The 17727-nt window shown below is 41.3% G+C and overlaps 2 protein-coding genes across 4 annotated transcripts; one reads left to right on the forward strand and one right to left on the reverse strand.

Annotated features, from left to right (window-relative positions):
* Window positions 1–729: 729 nt before the first annotated feature.
* slc5a6b (solute carrier family 5 member 6) lies at window positions 730–10240 on the reverse strand. 3 transcript variants are annotated; one of them, XM_027275015.1, is made up of 17 exons: window positions 10104–10198; window positions 8500–8562; window positions 7839–8289; window positions 7685–7750; window positions 6771–6822; window positions 6622–6689; window positions 6314–6468; window positions 4571–4711; window positions 4234–4363; window positions 3918–4006; window positions 2765–2877; window positions 2604–2674; window positions 2443–2529; window positions 1871–2043; window positions 1684–1790; window positions 1469–1590; window positions 730–1352 (listed from the first exon to the last, which is right to left on the reverse strand). In XM_027275015.1, exons 3-17 carry the CDS (start codon window positions 8184–8186, stop codon window positions 1206–1208), a joined length of 1869 nt encoding a protein of 622 aa, XP_027130816.1. In that variant the 5' UTR covers window positions 8187–8289; window positions 8500–8562; window positions 10104–10198; the 3' UTR covers window positions 730–1205. The 3 variants fall into 3 exon arrangements, with proteins under 3 accessions (XP_027130816.1, XP_019133454.2, XP_019133455.2); XM_019277909.2 differs by lacking the exon at window positions 8500–8562 and having other exon boundaries at window positions 10104–10240; XM_019277910.2 differs by lacking the exon at window positions 8500–8562 and having other exon boundaries at window positions 7839–8313; window positions 10104–10237.
* Window positions 10241–10317: 77 nt separating this feature from the next.
* On the forward strand, window positions 10318–17137 carry cenpo (centromere protein O). Its single transcript, XM_010743925.3, has 6 exons — window positions 10318–10453; window positions 11995–12146; window positions 14095–14248; window positions 14336–14607; window positions 14686–14845; window positions 15864–17137. The coding sequence occupies exons 1-6, from the start codon at window positions 10432–10434 to the stop codon at window positions 15971–15973; spliced, it is 870 nt and encodes a 289-aa protein (XP_010742227.3). The 5' UTR covers window positions 10318–10431; the 3' UTR covers window positions 15974–17137.
* Window positions 17138–17727: the final 590 nt, after the last annotated feature.

Genomic DNA, 17727 nt, shown 5'->3' on the forward strand with positions numbered 1-17727 from the left:
AGCTTGAAATACTCAACAATATTTATGTTTATAATATTTTGTAGTAAATGTATAAAAAATAACAAATCTTAACTTGAATGCAGTGTAGTAAAGACCAGATGAAGACCACACAGAGGGCACATATATAACCCCCATTTTAAAACCCCTGCACTTGTTATCCGTTAGTTTTAAAATTGATTTTAAGATTCTCTTATTGGTTTTTAAATCGCTGAATGGCCTGGCTCCAAGAGACATGTGTACCAAGCAGTTCTATCCCATTATTTACTTTTAGCATTTCATTTATTTTACTGTTGCAGAATTTATTTTCATGCAACTGTTCTTAAATTGTGCTTTTTACCTTCTAAGTTTTAATTTACTTTTTAGTTTTTTATTAGCTTTTTATTTTTGTTTTAATTTTTTTGTTTTCATGCAACTGTTCTGTTGCCTAAGTAACTGGTGTTGTTTATTTCTGTCTTTATTCTGCTCTGTGAAGAACTTTGGGCTGCATCTCTGCATGAAAGGTGCATTATAAATAAAAAAAAGTCGAGTTGAGTAAAAAAAACTAAAAACAGACTGGTTAATTCACTTCCTGTGTGTCAACATGATAGCATCTTTCATGAGGGTGAACACACCCTGACTTCATAATGCAGGCTTTGTTAGACATCTCACACTGTGTGTGTGTTTGGTGTGTGTCCCTTTAATCTGGGCTTAAACTTTATTCCTGAGTTGTGACAAATAAAACGATTCAAATGTTGATCTACAAAATCTTTAATTCTTCTTAGAAAAAAAGTTTTTCCAGTTGTAATGCAGACAGATATCAGTCATACACACAAAAGGTGAGGCATCGTCATCATCTCACCACAAAGCGTGACACGGGACCATTCATACAGCTGCTGTAGTGCTAAAGGATTGTCAAGTATACATTTACATGTAAATGTTTGTATATTTTTAGTCGATCTAACCTTCACAGGACATCCAGGAAACTCCCATTAAGCGCCTGAAGGTGACAAAAACTCAAAATCGAACTTGTGGCAATGTAGAAAACTAAAAACAGGCTCAGCTGCACTCGAGTCAACAACCTGCCGTGTTTAGCTTTGACCTCTCTGCAGCGTTTGACAGTGCAAATGTAAATTACGCTCCTCGTCGCCGAGGCAACAAAATAAGAAATAAATTACATGTTTTTCAGTCCAAGTGCTTCGTGTAAAGACGTTTTTAACCGTTTCACATCACACGGTTGTTTCAAGCTCCACAACTGGTGCACAAGCCTCAGGGAGGAAGCTCTCCGTCTCTTCCTGTGACGCTGCGTCCTCTTGTTGGTAGGCCAGCCCGTTCATTTCTTTGTGTTGTGGAGGACGCCTCTCTTCTGCGGGGAGCTGTAAGAATAACTAAAAAGGTAAATATAGACGAGGTGCTAAAGTGCCAAGAACTCCTCAAACGTCCACTTGAGGCTGGCTCCTGGCTCTTTGGTTGTTAAACGTCTTTTACTCACCGTCTGTCTCAGAGGAGACACACAGCAGAGCTTCTTTTGGAGGTGTTCGGGCAGAAAACAAAACAGTTTTCCTAACACGGGATAGATTGTGCCCGGTGCCACATCTTCTTCTTTCATGGGGCCTGAAACAAACACATGTATATATTTGAGCATTTTTTAAAGTTAGACTTAAATTGATTGAAAGAGCGGTTCAGGCTTGTAAAGAACTCGCGTACCTGTGAGGAAGCTGATGATCAGGCCTATGAGAACGACCGTGAAGCAGTTGACCGCACTGTACCACATGTAAGACAACGAGTAGAACCTCTTCAGTCCAGAGGGGCGGCTAAAGAGCGAAGAGAAAAGGGGTTAACTCGTGAAGCGACCACGGCGAAAACAAAACTGTGCCGTCCGCGTGCCTCGTACCTCAGAGTGACGTTGCTGAGTGCAGTCTGGATGGCGGCGGTCGTGTTGTTGGACAGCAGGGTGGCTCCGCAGTTGGGCGGCGGGGGTCTCGGGCCGGAGCTACGAGTGACGATGCTCCCGATGCCGACCCAGAAAGCCAAAGCCAGACCCGCCCCGAGACCTGCCAAAGCTCCCTGGTGACAGGAGGAAAACAAAAAGTTAATAGAGGCTTACGGTTTGTCTCTTTTAAGAGTCAGAGGAAGAAATGTGCAGACATCGTTCCCTTCTCTGTAAGTCGCTTTGGCTAAAAGCATCTGCTAAATTCTTGAATCAGGTTTATATTTATTGATGAAACAGCTGTAAGGAGTGGTTTCCAACATAGGGTCAGGATCCCAAACAAGGTCCAAGATAAATCTGACAGGTCTTGAAATGATTAAAAGGAATGATCCCCGATTCATACACGCAATTTTAAAAAGACCGGAGAAGACTGGATGTGAGTTTGCAACCAAAATTTCCAGGAAATCAGCAAAAGAAAATTGGAATAAAGCAACATTTTACTCCACAACAGATCTCGCTGACGGGGTTCGACTTACATTGGCGTTGGCCCACGGGAAGAACATCCCGAGACAGAACAGACCAAGAATGGGACCCCCGACCATCCCGAAGATTTTCAAAGCCACCTGGAGTCCAAACGTAACAGTCAGTGCAAATTTAGCCAGGAAGTGTCGGTCATTACTCAAAGCTGTGAACGTACCTGCAGAACCGAATCATCCATGAGGTGGGTGAGGTAGGCCATGGCCAGACACAGCAGCCCGTACGACATAGCTTTATGGAAGGAGACATACGTTGAGACTTTTTTTAGAAACACGGCGTCATTGTGATGCAGCTTTCTGTCGTGCATTGATGAGAGCTAACCTAAAGCTTTGGACAGCAGGGTGGCTCTCGACTCCGTCATGGGGGGGAAATGGGGTTTGATGAGGTCTTCCATTGTCACAGTGGCCAAGGAATTAAAAGCAGACGAGATGGTGCTGCTCATGAAAAGCAAAAAAATATACACACAGTTACTAACATCATTAAAATACATCAATTATCCATAATTATATACCAAAAATTACAGTTTTGTCTGATATTTCTTCTTTATGTGAGAGAATTCCAGCTATTTTCTCCTTAATTATCTTAATAAGAGTATAAATTATTACTGAGATTGTATTACTGGTTCTGAGTGCTGTAAAACTTTTCAAATTAAAAGCCGAGAACCAGATAAATGTAGATAACTGTCTGGATGATGTCTGGATGTCACCAACCTGAGTTTGGTTTTTAAGCTGCTTGAATCATAAAGAAATATGAATGTTGGTCGTCCCACACACTTTTAGTCGGTTTAGATTCTCCTCAATTTAATCACTCACAGAGAAAAATTAAAATAAAACAGTTAAATCTTGAAACTGTCAGGATGAAAGTGTAATTCATTCAGACCTCCCTAGTTTTTGTGTCATAAAGTCAGACGATGTGTCCTTTCTTTGTTTATTTACATCCCACAACTTTGGTCATCAAACAAATAATAATCTTTAACTGACATAAACAATATTCTGTCTTGTTCCTTCTTGTTGCCAACAAGAAGCTTATTTTAATTAGAGTAATTAAAGTAATTGAAGGCCGGTCCCAAATAGAAGCTTCAAGGAAGCTTGAAGCAAAGCAAGCAAAAAGTTTTATGCTTAAATTATAAACCTGTGATCATTTTATTTCCTGTTTTTTTAAAGAGCTGACTTGACATCACATCAATATCAAACATAAACGAAATATTATAGGTTTTATTTGAATGTAACGTCATTAAGGTGTTTGCAGACTCATCATGAGGCACACAGGAGAGGAGAAGAAGCTACACTCCGTTTATTTGGTAGATCTGGGTGAAACTAATGCACTCTAATAAAAACAGGAGGCTGGCGTCTGTGGAGCTGCTGAATAAGTTTCAGACGGGTGTTTCATCAGCTGGCTCGCATGCAGAGCTCACGTCCGATCGGGTCAATGTGTTGATGTTACGTTTGTTTGACGCTGACGGGAAGTGTCGTACCTGAGAGCTGCGCTGAATAAACACGCAACGAACAGACCAGGCAGTCCGGGCAGACCTTGAAGCATGTCCATCACAAAGTAAATCACCATCTGTGAGAAAAAAAAGAAGCACAAACAAAAATCTGTTTGCATGAAAGTTACAGGAAAAAATGCAAATACTTCAATGTTTATTATGCATGACAAGCCCAATGTGCTTTTTACGACTGGGTTATTTTCATAACTCTGCATGATCCATCTTTCATCCTAGTATTTCAAGAGTAGTGAAGCGGACATATCACATCCCTATGATGCAGATGATTCAGTTGATAATGACTCACCGCGTCCCGCGATGACGTGCCCAGCTTGTCTGAATGATCCTCTCCGCAGTAACGTGCAAACATGACGAGTCCCATCACGCAGCTCAGAGCCAGAGCCAGCTGCAGGGAGGGAAACACCATGTAGCAAGACCTGCAGAGAAGAGTAGTAAGAGTAAGAGTCACTCCTGAACTCTTCTTTTTCTTTTTCTTAACACTCAAGATGACAAAAAATGATCTACAGCAGCTCTGTGAGGCTGTTCATCATGTCAACCGTCTTAGATCAACCAAGCAGCGACCTCTATTATCCTAATTTTCTATTCTATTCTGAAAGAATTCGGTTAGACTGCGGCCTGCGTACCTGACGGCCTCTTTCTCTGTGCGCGAGCTGAGATATCTCTGGACCTGAGCCTGGTTCACGCCGTACAGGGACAGCATGAGGAAGACCCCGCCGACTGCGAGAGTCCAGAAGGTGTGTCTCTCTGTAGGATCTGGGTTTAGGCTGAACACGAGAGAGAAAACACAGCATAGAGACATCAGGAACAAGTCTCCCATCTAGTCCAATTACAATCACTTATAAGGAAACAAATACAAAGTGTGTGTGCTGAATATATCTGCCATTTATTTAAACATGAGGGCAGAAGGAAGTTAGCACATTCACAATCCACGCAGCGAAGAGGCACCATTCTGTTTGTGATGTTGGTTTATGCAAAATAGTATAGATACATATTTTATATATATGTATATATACACAGGCTTTCTTGTTGGGAGAAAACTGTGGTCACTGTTCTGATAGAAGAGCTGATCTGACCTGTGCATAACGTGGTATGGTTGTATTATTTTATTTCAGATGTCAAACTCGATGAAAGCTTATTTATTTATTTGTTCCATGCTTTCCTGAAAACGTTCAAACGTAGCCGCGTTATTCTGTAACTTTGCGTTATTCTAATGTTTTTATCGGTTTATTTTAGGAGTGATGATGCAAATATTTAAATAGATATTTAAAAATGAGATATTTATACAATGTTAATAATACACACATTGTAATAATGTGTAAATAATCCATAAACACCACTACGATCACTTCTTTGTGTTACGGCAGTGTGTAACAAAACACACAATAAAGTAAATATTAAATATATTATCATTTTTGGGGGGGTTTTGAACTTTTATTTTGATAGGGACAGCTGAAGAGTGACAGGACAGTAGGGAGATGAACCAAACCCTGGGCCTCTGCCAGGTGAGCTACCCCAAACCATCAGACACAAACTAAATTAAAAGTCTTCGTGTCTCTATTTTGCAGCGTAAATTGTGAGCCAGACTCAGATTTAGAAGCTTGCACGGTATGAAATAAACAGCAGCGGCTCAGGGTTCGAATCCGACCTGTGGCCCTTTGCTGCATGTCGTTCCCCATCTCTCTCTCCACACTCCTGTCACTCTTCAGCGGTCTCTGTCAAAAATAAAGCTTGAAAAAGGCCAAAAAAATATATATCAGAGTATCAGAGTTTAGCCCATGAATCCATGTTGACGGTCTCAGTCTCAGAGACGTTTCAGGCTGACTGTGGTCGGAGCAGTTTGACTGGTCTGACTTGTTTTTTTCCAAAAGTTGAATTCGGCTCAACAGCGTCATTTTGCAGACACAAAATGGTTGCACCCAAAACAGACTACCCACATTTAAATCAATCTAAGATCTTTTGTGTTTTCGACGCAGGATCTGGTCTAAAGGACGCCTAACACAACATGAGTAAAATAGTCTCCATCACTCAGCTTACACAATATATTTTGTTGCTGTGGTAAGTGAAAATACATTAAATTTCTATAGAAATTCAAGAACTTTCAATGACCATGTCTACTTATGAATATTTTCAAGGCCTTGATTCTTTCTCCTTAAGTTCACAAACTTGAACTTGACCTGTAGGAGTCGTGATAATAGCAGGTGTTGACATGGACTACGTAAAGTTTTCCATACTCCACCTAAAAGACTTTCAGCTTTTCGAGGATTGATATCTGCATCTGCAGACCTGTTCTAGTCCTGATGTATTCATGCGCAGACTTCCCTATCCACTCTCGATGGATCGCTCACAAACTTTCAGTACGAACTCACTCGAGTCCAGAGATGCGGTTTCCTTCCAGGACTTTCCTCCAGACTTCAGACACTCCTCCGGTCTTGTGCACTCCCACCACGATGACAGCCAGCTGCCCTGCAAACATCACGACAGTCTGAAAGACGTCTGTCCAGATGACGGCCTTCAGGCCGCCCTGTCAGGACCAGACGAGACACACGCGGAGATTAATATGATACATGTCGGTCTCAGTTAACAGTCATAGAGATGAGCTCATATTATGGAAATGGTGCATGCAGGAAATCCAAAAATGGACATTCAGATGTAAAGGTAAACTGCAATGCCTCACCATTGTTGTGTACAATGTACACACGAGTCCAGTGGCCAGCACTGCTCCCCATAGTTCAAATCCAGTAACTGCAAGAAAACACGGAAACAAATCGAACCTCGTCTGTTCAAAACGACCGAGTCAGAGAAAAATAAAGGAACTTTACGTACCTGCATTTAGTGCAAAGGCAGGAGTATACACACAAACTCCCATATAGACAACCTGAGGCAGAGGAAAACACAGATTACAGATTATTCTTCAGGCTTTTAAAGCGATGCTTGGATCTTATTCACTGAATCAGAGTCAGATGTGAAGATTGGGCTGGAGGCTCCATCCAAAGATAACTGTTCCTGGCCAAGAAATATCGCAGCACGTGACCTGGAGTCCCAACCGCAACTTGTTAGATGTTAGTGAAGGTGAAGAGCTGCTGGTGAGTAGATTAGTTACTGCTGAACAGACCAAGGTTGCATGTTTCACCTTGTTTGTGTTGTTTTTGATGAAAAACTCATCTTAGACGAACACGTGAATTCAATGTTTCAATCCGGCTGTCATCACCTCCATGATCAGATCATTCCTTGGATATTATCAAACCTGTATTACTAGATTACTGTAATTTGTTGCTCTCTGGCATCATTAAAAACTCGGACGTAGAAACATCATCACATCACACAGATTCTCCACAGCTTCTTTACTCTGGCAAAGCTCTCAATTTTCCAGTCCATCTACATTCCTATCCTCAACTATGGTCATGAGCTTTGGGTAGTCAAAGAATAGGGAGACCAAGAACCTGCTGGAGGGACTTTATAGCTCATCTAGCCTCGGAAAGTCTCTGGATCACCCAGGAGGAGCTGGAATGTGTTGCTGGGTAGAGGGACGTCTGGAGCGCCCTGCTAAACCTGCAGTGTCTTTAGTCTTTATAACGGTACGCTGGTTTGGTTGCTATGTCCTGTAATTAAGCTGCAGCTCTGTAAATCTCCCTGTGGGGACAATAAAGTTGATCTAATCTGATCTACACATGTTTAAAAAGAGAGAGATATGTGCTCTGTATCTTGCAGATATCCTGAGCTGAAGCTTCTCCACCCACCGTCTGAAAGATGAAGGTCAAAGTTCCACAGATGCGCACTGGTTTGCTGAAGCGCAGTTCAAGATACTGTGAAGCAAAAACAACAGGAGGACTGAAGGTCATGAAGGGAAAACACCAGAAATATGTTTGAACATAAAAACATGCCATAGCGTACCTCGTAAGCGCTGGAGAGCCGCAGCCTGTACAACACCGGAATGAAAACGTGTGCAGGAATGAGGAGGCCCAGAACGTAGGCACAGCCGATGAACCAGTACTGAGTGCCGTGAGTGTAGATCTCTGCCGGTACGCCTATGATCGCCACGGCGGACTGGAATGAGGCGATGAGCGACAGCGAGACAGGCAGACAGCTCATGCTCCTGTCCGCCATCAGGAACTCCTGCGTGGTGCGCTGACGCCCACCGGACAGAGCGTGGTACAGCCCGATGCCCATGGAAGCGGCGAGCAAGGTCGCAAATATCACATAGTCCACGACGGTGAAGTGCTTCTGCTCGGACGGGTCCATCTCGATTGTCTTTAATTCTCGGGTGCTGTTCTTCTGCAGTCACACGCTCAGACGGATGGGAAACGTCTTTGTCCACACCCATCAGTCAGGAGAGTCCATCAGCCTTGAAATAGTAATAAAAATAAATCTGTGCGTGAGAGAGAGTTCACTTTGTTCACAATCATCCAAAGCTGATCACTCTATCCAACCCAAATACACAAATCTGAAAAACACACCCAAACAAACTGCAACAGGAGACACGAAAACAAACCGAGGTCACACAACCCCTGCGTCAACTTTCTCCCACTTGTGCTGATCCAAAAATACAGCCTACCGGTTTTGAAAAAAGGGGGGGAGGCAACGCGCGGCTCTGCCTCCTGCTGCCTTTGAGTGCAAACTGCAACACAAAGACAAACAGCAACAGAGCTTCTCAAGGTCAAACGCAACAAGCGGGTCGAGATTTTTAACGGCAGGAGCCAAAACCACTTTTATGTTTACACCGAAATCATCCGGTTATTGTTCTTTGTCGCATTCACGTTATAAATCAACAAGGACACAAAGAAGCTGGCAGAAGCGGTTAATGGATTAGTTGACAAAAAGTAGTTTTGAGTAATTTTTTCAGCAAAAATCTGCTTTTTTCAGCTGGTTTTCTTTATTTTTAGATAATAATGAATCAATATCTTTGTGTTTTGGACTCTTAGTTGGATAAATACAGGATGCTTAACGTAATAAATAACAGATAGCTGCTCTTTGAATGTTTTATTTTGTCAAAACACCAACATACTTACATTACAGTGATATAACGCAGAGAAAAACAACAATTCTTCACACTTTAAAGGCTGAAATAAAGATTAATTGGCATTTCTGCTTTAAAAAACAACTCAAATTATAAATAAATGATGACAACAGTTGCTGTCAGTCGACTAATCAATTAATCAGTGCAGCTCACAGCCACAGGAGTCAGGAATATGACTTATAAATCACTTCAAGACACTGCAACTGTATAAATGACATAATAAATAATAGATAGCTGCTGTTTGAATGTTTTATTTTGTCAAAACACCAACATACTTACATTACAGTGATATAAAACAACAAATCTTCACATTTTAGTAGCTGGAAATAAAGAATAATTGGCATTTCTGCTTGAAAAACAACTAAAATTATAAATAAATCATGACAATAGTTGCTGTCGGTCGACTAATCGATTAATCAGTGCAGCTCAAAGTCAAACACAGCATTATTAATACAGCTGCAATGTCTTCGAGTGATTTATAAGTCATATTCCTGACTCCTGTGGCTGTGTATGACTTTGAGCTGCACTGATTTAATTTATCAGATACTATTAATTTATAATTTTAGTTGTTTTTCAAGCAGAAATACCTTTTTTTTTCTCTGTTTCCAGTTGCTAAAGTGTGAAGATTTGTTGTTTTATATCACTGTAATGTAAGCATGTTGGTGTTTTGACAAAATAAGACATTCAAAGAGCAGCTATATGTTATTTATTACGTCATTTATACAGCTGCAGTGTCTTCAAGTGATTTATAAGTCATATTCCTGACTCCTGTGGCTGTGAGCTGCACTGATTAATCGATTAGTCGACTGACAGCAACTGTTGTCATGATTTATTTATAATTTGAGTTGTTTTTTTAAAGCAGAAATGCCAAATATTCTTTATTTCAGCCTCTAAAGTGTGAAGAATTGTTGTTTTATGTCACTGTAATGTAAGTATGTTGGTGTTTTTACAAAATAAAACATTCATAGAGCAGCTATATGTTATTTATTACGTTATTTATGCAGCTGCAGTGTCTTGAGGTGATTTATAAGTCATATTCCTGACTCCTGGTGCATTAAATAAGAAGCTCCTGCAGGCTGCAGCCTGTCTATGAGCGCATGATATAATAAAACAAAGTGTTGGTGCACACAGACGCGTCTTACCTTGACATGGCTGCATCAAGGTGCGTCAGGCTCAGTTGGAAACAACCTGTTGGCACTTTTTACGCGTAAGAACCAAAGACGACACGATGCGGAATCATCGTCCAGGACACGAACTCTGCGTGTTTTAGAGTCTCATGTGTCTGGATCTCTCGCCATGTGATGACAGGAGTTGTTTTGAAGCTCTTCCGGGCTCGGGGAGGATGTGGGGCTGTGCGTAAACCCGGACTGATGACGCAGCTGCAGGCGCCAAAATCAAAACCATAAACAGCTCGACGAGAGAGAAGAGACGAAGTTTAACCTGGAATAAAGAGACGTGCTACAGACAGACATGCAGGGAGCGTCTGCGACAGGTAACAGCGCCGCTTAGCTCCATGCTAACACGAGCTAGCTCGTAGAGTGGGTTTGTTATGAGGCGTCGTTAGCCGATGCTAGCCCGAGCTAACTACGCTTTAAAAATCCAGTGCGCGTCTACATCGGTTAGTACGGTAAAGCGTGTGAGCGGCTTCGTGGTGCCTCAACAATAGTGATGGGAAGTTCGGCTCTTTTTGGAGAGCCGGTTCTTTTGACTCTGCTTACTATAAGACTCTTTCGGCTCCCAAACGGCGCCTCACATTTTATTAATTGGTTTTATTAATTATTACTATTTCATATGTTTAAATGTTATTATATTTTATTTTTGACATTGTAAAGCACTTTGGTCAGTGCATGCTGTGTAAAAATGTGCTATTTAAATAAAACGTACTAACTATTTAATTAATTTATCACCCAAAATAATGCAATAATGTAATAAATAATGTCTTTCGTCTCCCTCGTGTCGTGTTTGTCCTCCGCGACCGCTGTGTGTGTGTGTGTCTGTCACCCCTGCCGTGGATGCTGCTATACATCTTGACCAATTACGGTGCAGCTTTCACACAAAAAAAGTGGAGAAAAAAAAGCTTTTTCCCTCCACTTTTTTAATTGAAAGCCGAACGTGATTGGTCAAGATGTGTGAGAACAGGCATGGCACGAGGGAGAGTGTCAGGGAGGCACCGAAGTGAAAAAAATAAAACAACAGCTCAGGCCCCGTCGTTCACTTCAAAGAGCCGGCTCTTAGAACCGGATCGTTCGCGACCGACACATCACTAAGATGCAGATTTATAAAAGTCATTAAATAAACAAACCAAATTGTTTTCTGACAACTCCACCACCTGATTCTTGTTCTACATGTCCACAGCTACTGTGGATGTGACAACTATTATGCCACATGTAGGCTACAACTGATCTCCAGATACTCCTATTATGACTTTACTGCTGCAATTTACCATAAAGACATGTTGGAATCAATAAATAAACTATTAAGTAAACAAAACAAATATTGTTATCTTTTCCAGCTGTTGCCCAGATGTCCCTGTGTAAAACCATGTATTGACATGTGTTTTTATGGGGTTAAATATAGTGTAACTCTCCGTTTAATATTGCTAACTATGATTTATCAATGTATTAGTTTCTTTGGGAATCTGAGAGGTAGGCTGAGTGGTAATTTATTTTTTATAGTAGTCATTTTGAGAGAACTTACTTAGGCGTTAATGTGAAATTAAACAAGGAAGACTATGAGGCCATTTTAGACAAACACGCACTGATCTTTATTAGTAAACGGTGCAGTAAAAGAACTTGAAATTCATCCCAGAAGTAGCTGGAGACATGTAGAACCAGAATCAGGTGGAGTTGTCAGAAAACAATTTGATTTGTTTCTTTAATTACTTTTTTTAAAATCTGTATCTTAGAAAAGAGATTATTTGATTTCTGAGTTTCCGAGGTGCACTTGAAGGCACCATGAAGCTGCTCACACGCTTTACCGTACTAACCGATGTAGTCGGGCACTAGATTTTTAAAGTGCTGTCGGTGTCCGCAGGTGTTTTGAGTCACCTGAGTCGGCTGGAAGTTCAGGCGAGGAGCCGGAAAACTGAACCCCAGCAGAGGAGCCGTGTGACGGAGCTGAAGGCTGCAGCCGAGCAGCTGAGGATGCGGAGGGAGCAGCTGAGGGCGGAGGTGGAGACTCACAAGGTGAGGTCACCTGTACAGGTGGAACGGTTCATAAGGTACCTGACAGCTTCACCTACAGTGCTGCTCGTTCCTTCATTTATATGAAACAACAGGTGCAGGTTTATCAATATAAATCAATCATGTGGTCAAAACTAAATTAAAAAGAGTTTTTGATTTCATGAGCAAGAAATTCCTAAAGGATTTTACTTCAGGTAAGGATGAAATTCTTAATATTTTTAAGAGGGCTTACCCTCCAGAAGAAAATATCCAAACTATACTCAGCTCTTCAAAATCTTAAAGGAGACCATGCACTAGAAATTAAGGAAAGATGGGAAGCAGAAGGAGGCCTCAGAGTCTCACAAGACTTTTTCGTTCTCCAGCACAAAACACCAAATATCCTGATCATGCTGCCTGCTGGACGTCCTGTGGAAATACTTCAGTTCACATTTCTTTGGACTGTCCCTCTGAGATTCTTGGAGACAGTTTCTAAAAGGAAAATGTTTCTGAACTTCAAAGTCATGTACCTGTGTGATCTGGATGGACTTGAATATGCAAAGCGACACAAATACCTGTTGAGAGTTGTTAGTGTTGTTGTAAAAAGGCTCTGACCGGGAAATGGCTTAAGAAAGACAAACAAACAATAATAATTAACAATATAAATATGTTATGGAGAGAATTACATTTAAACTAAGAAACCAAACTGATATTTATGAAGAGAACTGGTCTCAGCTATGTGTTAAATATAAAGACCTGATTTCATATAGACCGCAAAGACAAGATCAAACCCTCCATCGAGATTTTATTTTTTAATCTTTCTCCTTTTTTCGAGCAGCATCCTTATATTTTTATTTTGACTCTGCTGCTTTACATGATGCACAATCCTCCCTCGACATGTTACGTTTATGTTTTTGTGCCCGATTGGAACATATGTGTATGTTATTAAGAAAAAACGAATAAATAGTAATTTAAAAAAAAGTTTTTGGTCAAGTTATGTAGGTGCAAAAGTTCGTGAACCCTGAGCTGCATTGATTTAAAACAAGCAGGTAAGTGAGATTCAGGTGGAACCACTGAAATGAACCAATACCATCAGAGATGTTAAGGGACTAAATTGTGCATCATTGATTGAAACAACAGAGATAAAAGCAGGCCACTTTAGTACCTGGGTGAACCTGTACAGGTGAGGCGGATCATCTAATGTACGACTCAACGTAGAGTATAATGCAGTCTACAGTTCAACAGCAGCACAGGCTACAACATCCAGAGTGACCAAGAGGAATATGTGACTCAATAAAATCTGGATATTATAACTTTCAAGAAGTTTTATTGCAGGACTGCATCAGTTTGAGCTGCGTGTACCTGATAAAGTGCAACATGATTATTGTTGGAGTCTTCAGATATAATCAGAAAATATGTAAATTTGTTTTTTAATAAAAGAAACTGTTTTCTTTTAATTATCCGGAAGTTTAAAATGTGTGAAAGGTAAAAGCTGCTTATTTTATTTCACTTTGGTGATGACGTGTGCGATGACAGGCTGGTGCTGTTTCATTTTGTGAATGAACGTTTGTGGAGTGTTCAGCTGGCTGAGCGTTATAGTTTCAGTTCCTCGTTTTCAATTTTGTGTTGTAATTTTGGAAAAGTCAGCCGCAGATTTCAGTTCAATAAGTCACACCAGACTTTTTTCTGTGTCGTAACTCTGCAACTTAAACCTCAGCTGGCTGAAAGGAAAGATACAAATTCAATTAGAAATGTACGTGCGTATGTTTTGAGGACCGTATACTGGCAGGGATGAAACTGTGAGTCGAGCTTCATCACCAAACATGACTGTCTGACTTCACCACTGCTCAAATCTCTGCAGAACACTCGAAGCTTTCAAAGCAGCGAATTAATGTTGATGAGCGAGAACACAAAAAGTCACACTGTGCATCACTCGCTTTATTTCTAACGCTGCTTTTCTTGTTGCCGTTGTCAGAATCTGCAGAAACTCAGGACGTCCATGGACAAACGGCGTGAAGACGAAGAAGGAGAGGAGGGAATGGATGAAGACTCTGAGGACTCCGAACTACTGCGGCTGATGGCGAGACACACACAACTGAATGACCTTCTGTACGCTCATCACATCATTGGTACTCACGTCCAGTTGTTTTATTCACCCTTTTATGTTTCTGAGTGTGAGGCTGTTATATATCTCAGATCCTTTACCTCTTCACCAGGCGGTTATGACGCCATAAAGACTCGTCAAGGCCAAGGACTGTGCCTGTCTCTGCCGACCGCCTACGATGGCGTCTTCCTAGAAACCTACAACCTGGAGATAGACGTGAAGCCAACGCCGAGGATCGCTCGGCACAACATCCCTCCGTTCATTCCCCTGAGCGACCTGGTCGAGCAGAGCGACATGAAGACAGACATCAGGGCGTTCCTGGACACCCTCAGCCAACATCTCAACGCTCTCAGCGGCCGCAAGCAGCAGCTGAAGCTCGTGAAGGTTTTTTGCGTGAAGATTTTATGATTCTGTTCTGATGGAATAACGTGCTGACCGTGTCCTCCTGCTTCTTCTTTATAGGAACTCCATAAATCCGTGGAAGTGATGGAGAGTAACGCTTTGTGTTCGATACTGGTGATGATGGTCACCGTGCCCAAAGAGAAGACGGCCATTCTCTGCACACTGGACTACACCGACCACACCAGATGTCTCCCAACACGAGTCCACTTTGAGTGTAACGGTAGGAGAGGTTTCCCAGCTCGAGCAGATTACTACGTCTCTGTATCGATATAGTCTTCTTAACGGTGGACGTAATGAAGGAGCGTAGAACCAAACATACGAATCTGAACGGCGCTTCTAAGAAGACTCCGTTTGTCTCGGTAGTTTCCCAACAAGCTGAAGCTTATTCGGTAAAAATACTAAATATTATCAGCTTCCAGCTGCTCGAATGTGACGGCTTTCTCCTCGTTACATAATCATAAATTAAATATCTTTTGTTTTTTAACAAAAGAAGCAAACTTTAGATGTTGCATTTGTCTCGGGGAGATCCTGACGTTCATTTTTCACTATTTTTGACAGAAAACTAAAGAAAAATACACTCCCATACACTGCAGATTGCTTCATAGTACTGGTACAAGTATGGTCAGAGGAGCACAACTATCATGTGATCAACCATGTGGGGGACTTGTGTCATAGTTGTTGATGCAATGCGTCTGTTTTTCTGTTTCCAAGACCGTTGTAGTTAAATTAAAATAATCACCGCACCTCTATTTCACACATCAGTCATGCAAGATGATAAATTTAAAAACCGGTTAGTCCAATGAGTTAATTCACAATAATAATAATAATAATCTAAACTGATGCCAGACAGGGAAGATGTGCTTTAAAAATCTGAAATATGAAACGTGTTCAAATGTGGGATGCTTTCCTCTAACGAACCTGAATATTATCAGAATCAGAATCAGAAATACTTGTTAAATTGTTTTTGTTACCACAGCTTCCTAACGGTAAGTGAGATAGTAAGAAAACAAAACTTTAACACTATACACCTATACAATATCCTATATACACACTATATACACATGTATAAATAACAGTTAAATAAAACCAGTAACAGAAAACTATGCAATATGTAAATCTAAAACCTTATAAAGAATTGAGTCTTTGAGAGACTGTACAGAGAATAGACACTGATTGTTAAAGTGCAGCATGCATGTGTGAATATTACGAACTGACGTCTCCTTGTTACTTCTCTGCAGGCAAGCCGCTCGCCGACTCTCCAGACTGGGATAAAACCCGCAGTCTGCTCCTGGAAACTCCTGTGCACAAAGCTTTGTCAACCATGAGGAGGATGGGGAATATTGTGTAATTTATTCAAAAATATGATGCGGAAAAATCTGTACATTTTTTATGTTTATAACAAAACACTGTTAGTTAAACTCTTCTTATTGATGCTGAGGTATTAATCTGAGTGCAGAGTGAACTTCCTCTACGGGGGTTCCACGTGTATTTCATGTGGCGTCTTGTCCTTGAGTTTTTCGATGAACGCCGCCACCCTCTTGTGTAAAGTTTCCCTCTGAAACTGTCGCAGCTTCTCCATTTCCTCTCGGGCTCTCTGCTGTCGCCTGGCCAGCTCTTTTTCTGAGATTGAGTCGATAGTCGCGATGTTTTTCATCTGCATGAGAGACAGGCTGCTCCGGATGTTGCCTCTGCGTCTCACCGAGCCGGCGGGTTGGACAGACGGCGGTGGAGCTGATACGGACCGACTCTGCTCCACGGGGTCGGATCCCTTTTTGTGGCGTGACATGCTGGAGCACAACCTCCTGCCGTCAGTGCAGTGCGTCTCCGCGTCGATTTCTTTCATAGCGATGGTGACCGTGGCTTTGGGCTCGCAGACTTTCACCATCACCATCCTGCTCTGTTCTTTTACCAGCGAGTCTCTCCTTTGTTGAAGCATTTTGCGAGTGTACCTGTACTGTCTGTCCAACATGTTCAGCTTGTGCTGGAGCTCCCTGTCCTCCTTTTGGTTCAACACCCTCAGATCTCTTTGCAGCACATCAGATCTTCTTCTTTGATCCATCACATACAAACACTAGAAGGAAAAAAAAATGTATTTCTGAGTCAATTTTTAAAAAGAATTCATCAAATTAAAGCAATTCTCTTATTTTCTCACCTGATCTGTGAGCAACGTCCCCACAGAGAGCTTGTGTTATACAGTTGTGTTTGCTGCTATGGCCGTCTCAGCGTATGTAACATAATAGCCTATTATGTTTTGAAGTAAAGTGGATGGGATTGTTGGGTCATTGTGTGCTGTCACGTTCCTCACAGATTCAATTTCAATTTCCCAGTCACGGGGCTCCTCGCAGCTCATACAAATCGAATAACAATGAGTCAGTGTGGCAAAGTCAGCCGACGTTCTCACGTGATCTCTCACTGTTTGGGGTCGACGACTTGTTTCAGAGTTTCTGTGGGAGTTCAATTTATACTTGTACTGTCTGTCATTGTAATAAAAGGAGAAATGTTCAGAATGCAATGTTTGAATGTTTCACTACATCTCCTCTTGTCGTCTTTTTTTAATGTTCTGTTTTAATATATCGTAACCTGAATCCTCTTTTCTCATAAATGATGTTAACCTGAACATAAATAACTGAGAAGCTTTTTTCCTCCTGACAAATCTGAACTTTACAAACCAAAAGTTAGTTTATTAGTTAGGTAACTGTTATAAAAATTAGGATTATACTGGGCTGCAGATGTTTTAACTCATATAGATAGTGTGTCCTGTCTTTTGCTTGTCTCGCATTATTCCCTTAGTTGGCCTCTGATTTACTGAGGCTGGCAGGGAGAGACAATTATAAATGAGTGGTACAAAGACAGGAGAGACAGGCTAGGGGACGACCACGTGGATATAAAATATAGTGCTAATTATTGAGCAGTAAACCAAAAAAAGGAATGTTATCTGTATCAGCCCATTTTTTAAAAACTGTTAGAGCTCCTCGAGGAGCCTTTTCTCTCGAACCCCTTTTGTGTGTTGCACTGTTTAAACGCTCCTTCTTGTGCAAGAATAATAAATCCAGTTCAAACTTTGATACTTTGAATCCAGTCTTCTTTACTAAAGGGTTCTTC

This window comes from Larimichthys crocea, chromosome XXIV (assembly GCF_000972845.2).
Source record: "Larimichthys crocea isolate SSNF chromosome XXIV, L_crocea_2.0, whole genome shotgun sequence".
NCBI lineage: Eukaryota > Metazoa > Chordata > Actinopteri > Sciaenidae > Larimichthys > Larimichthys crocea.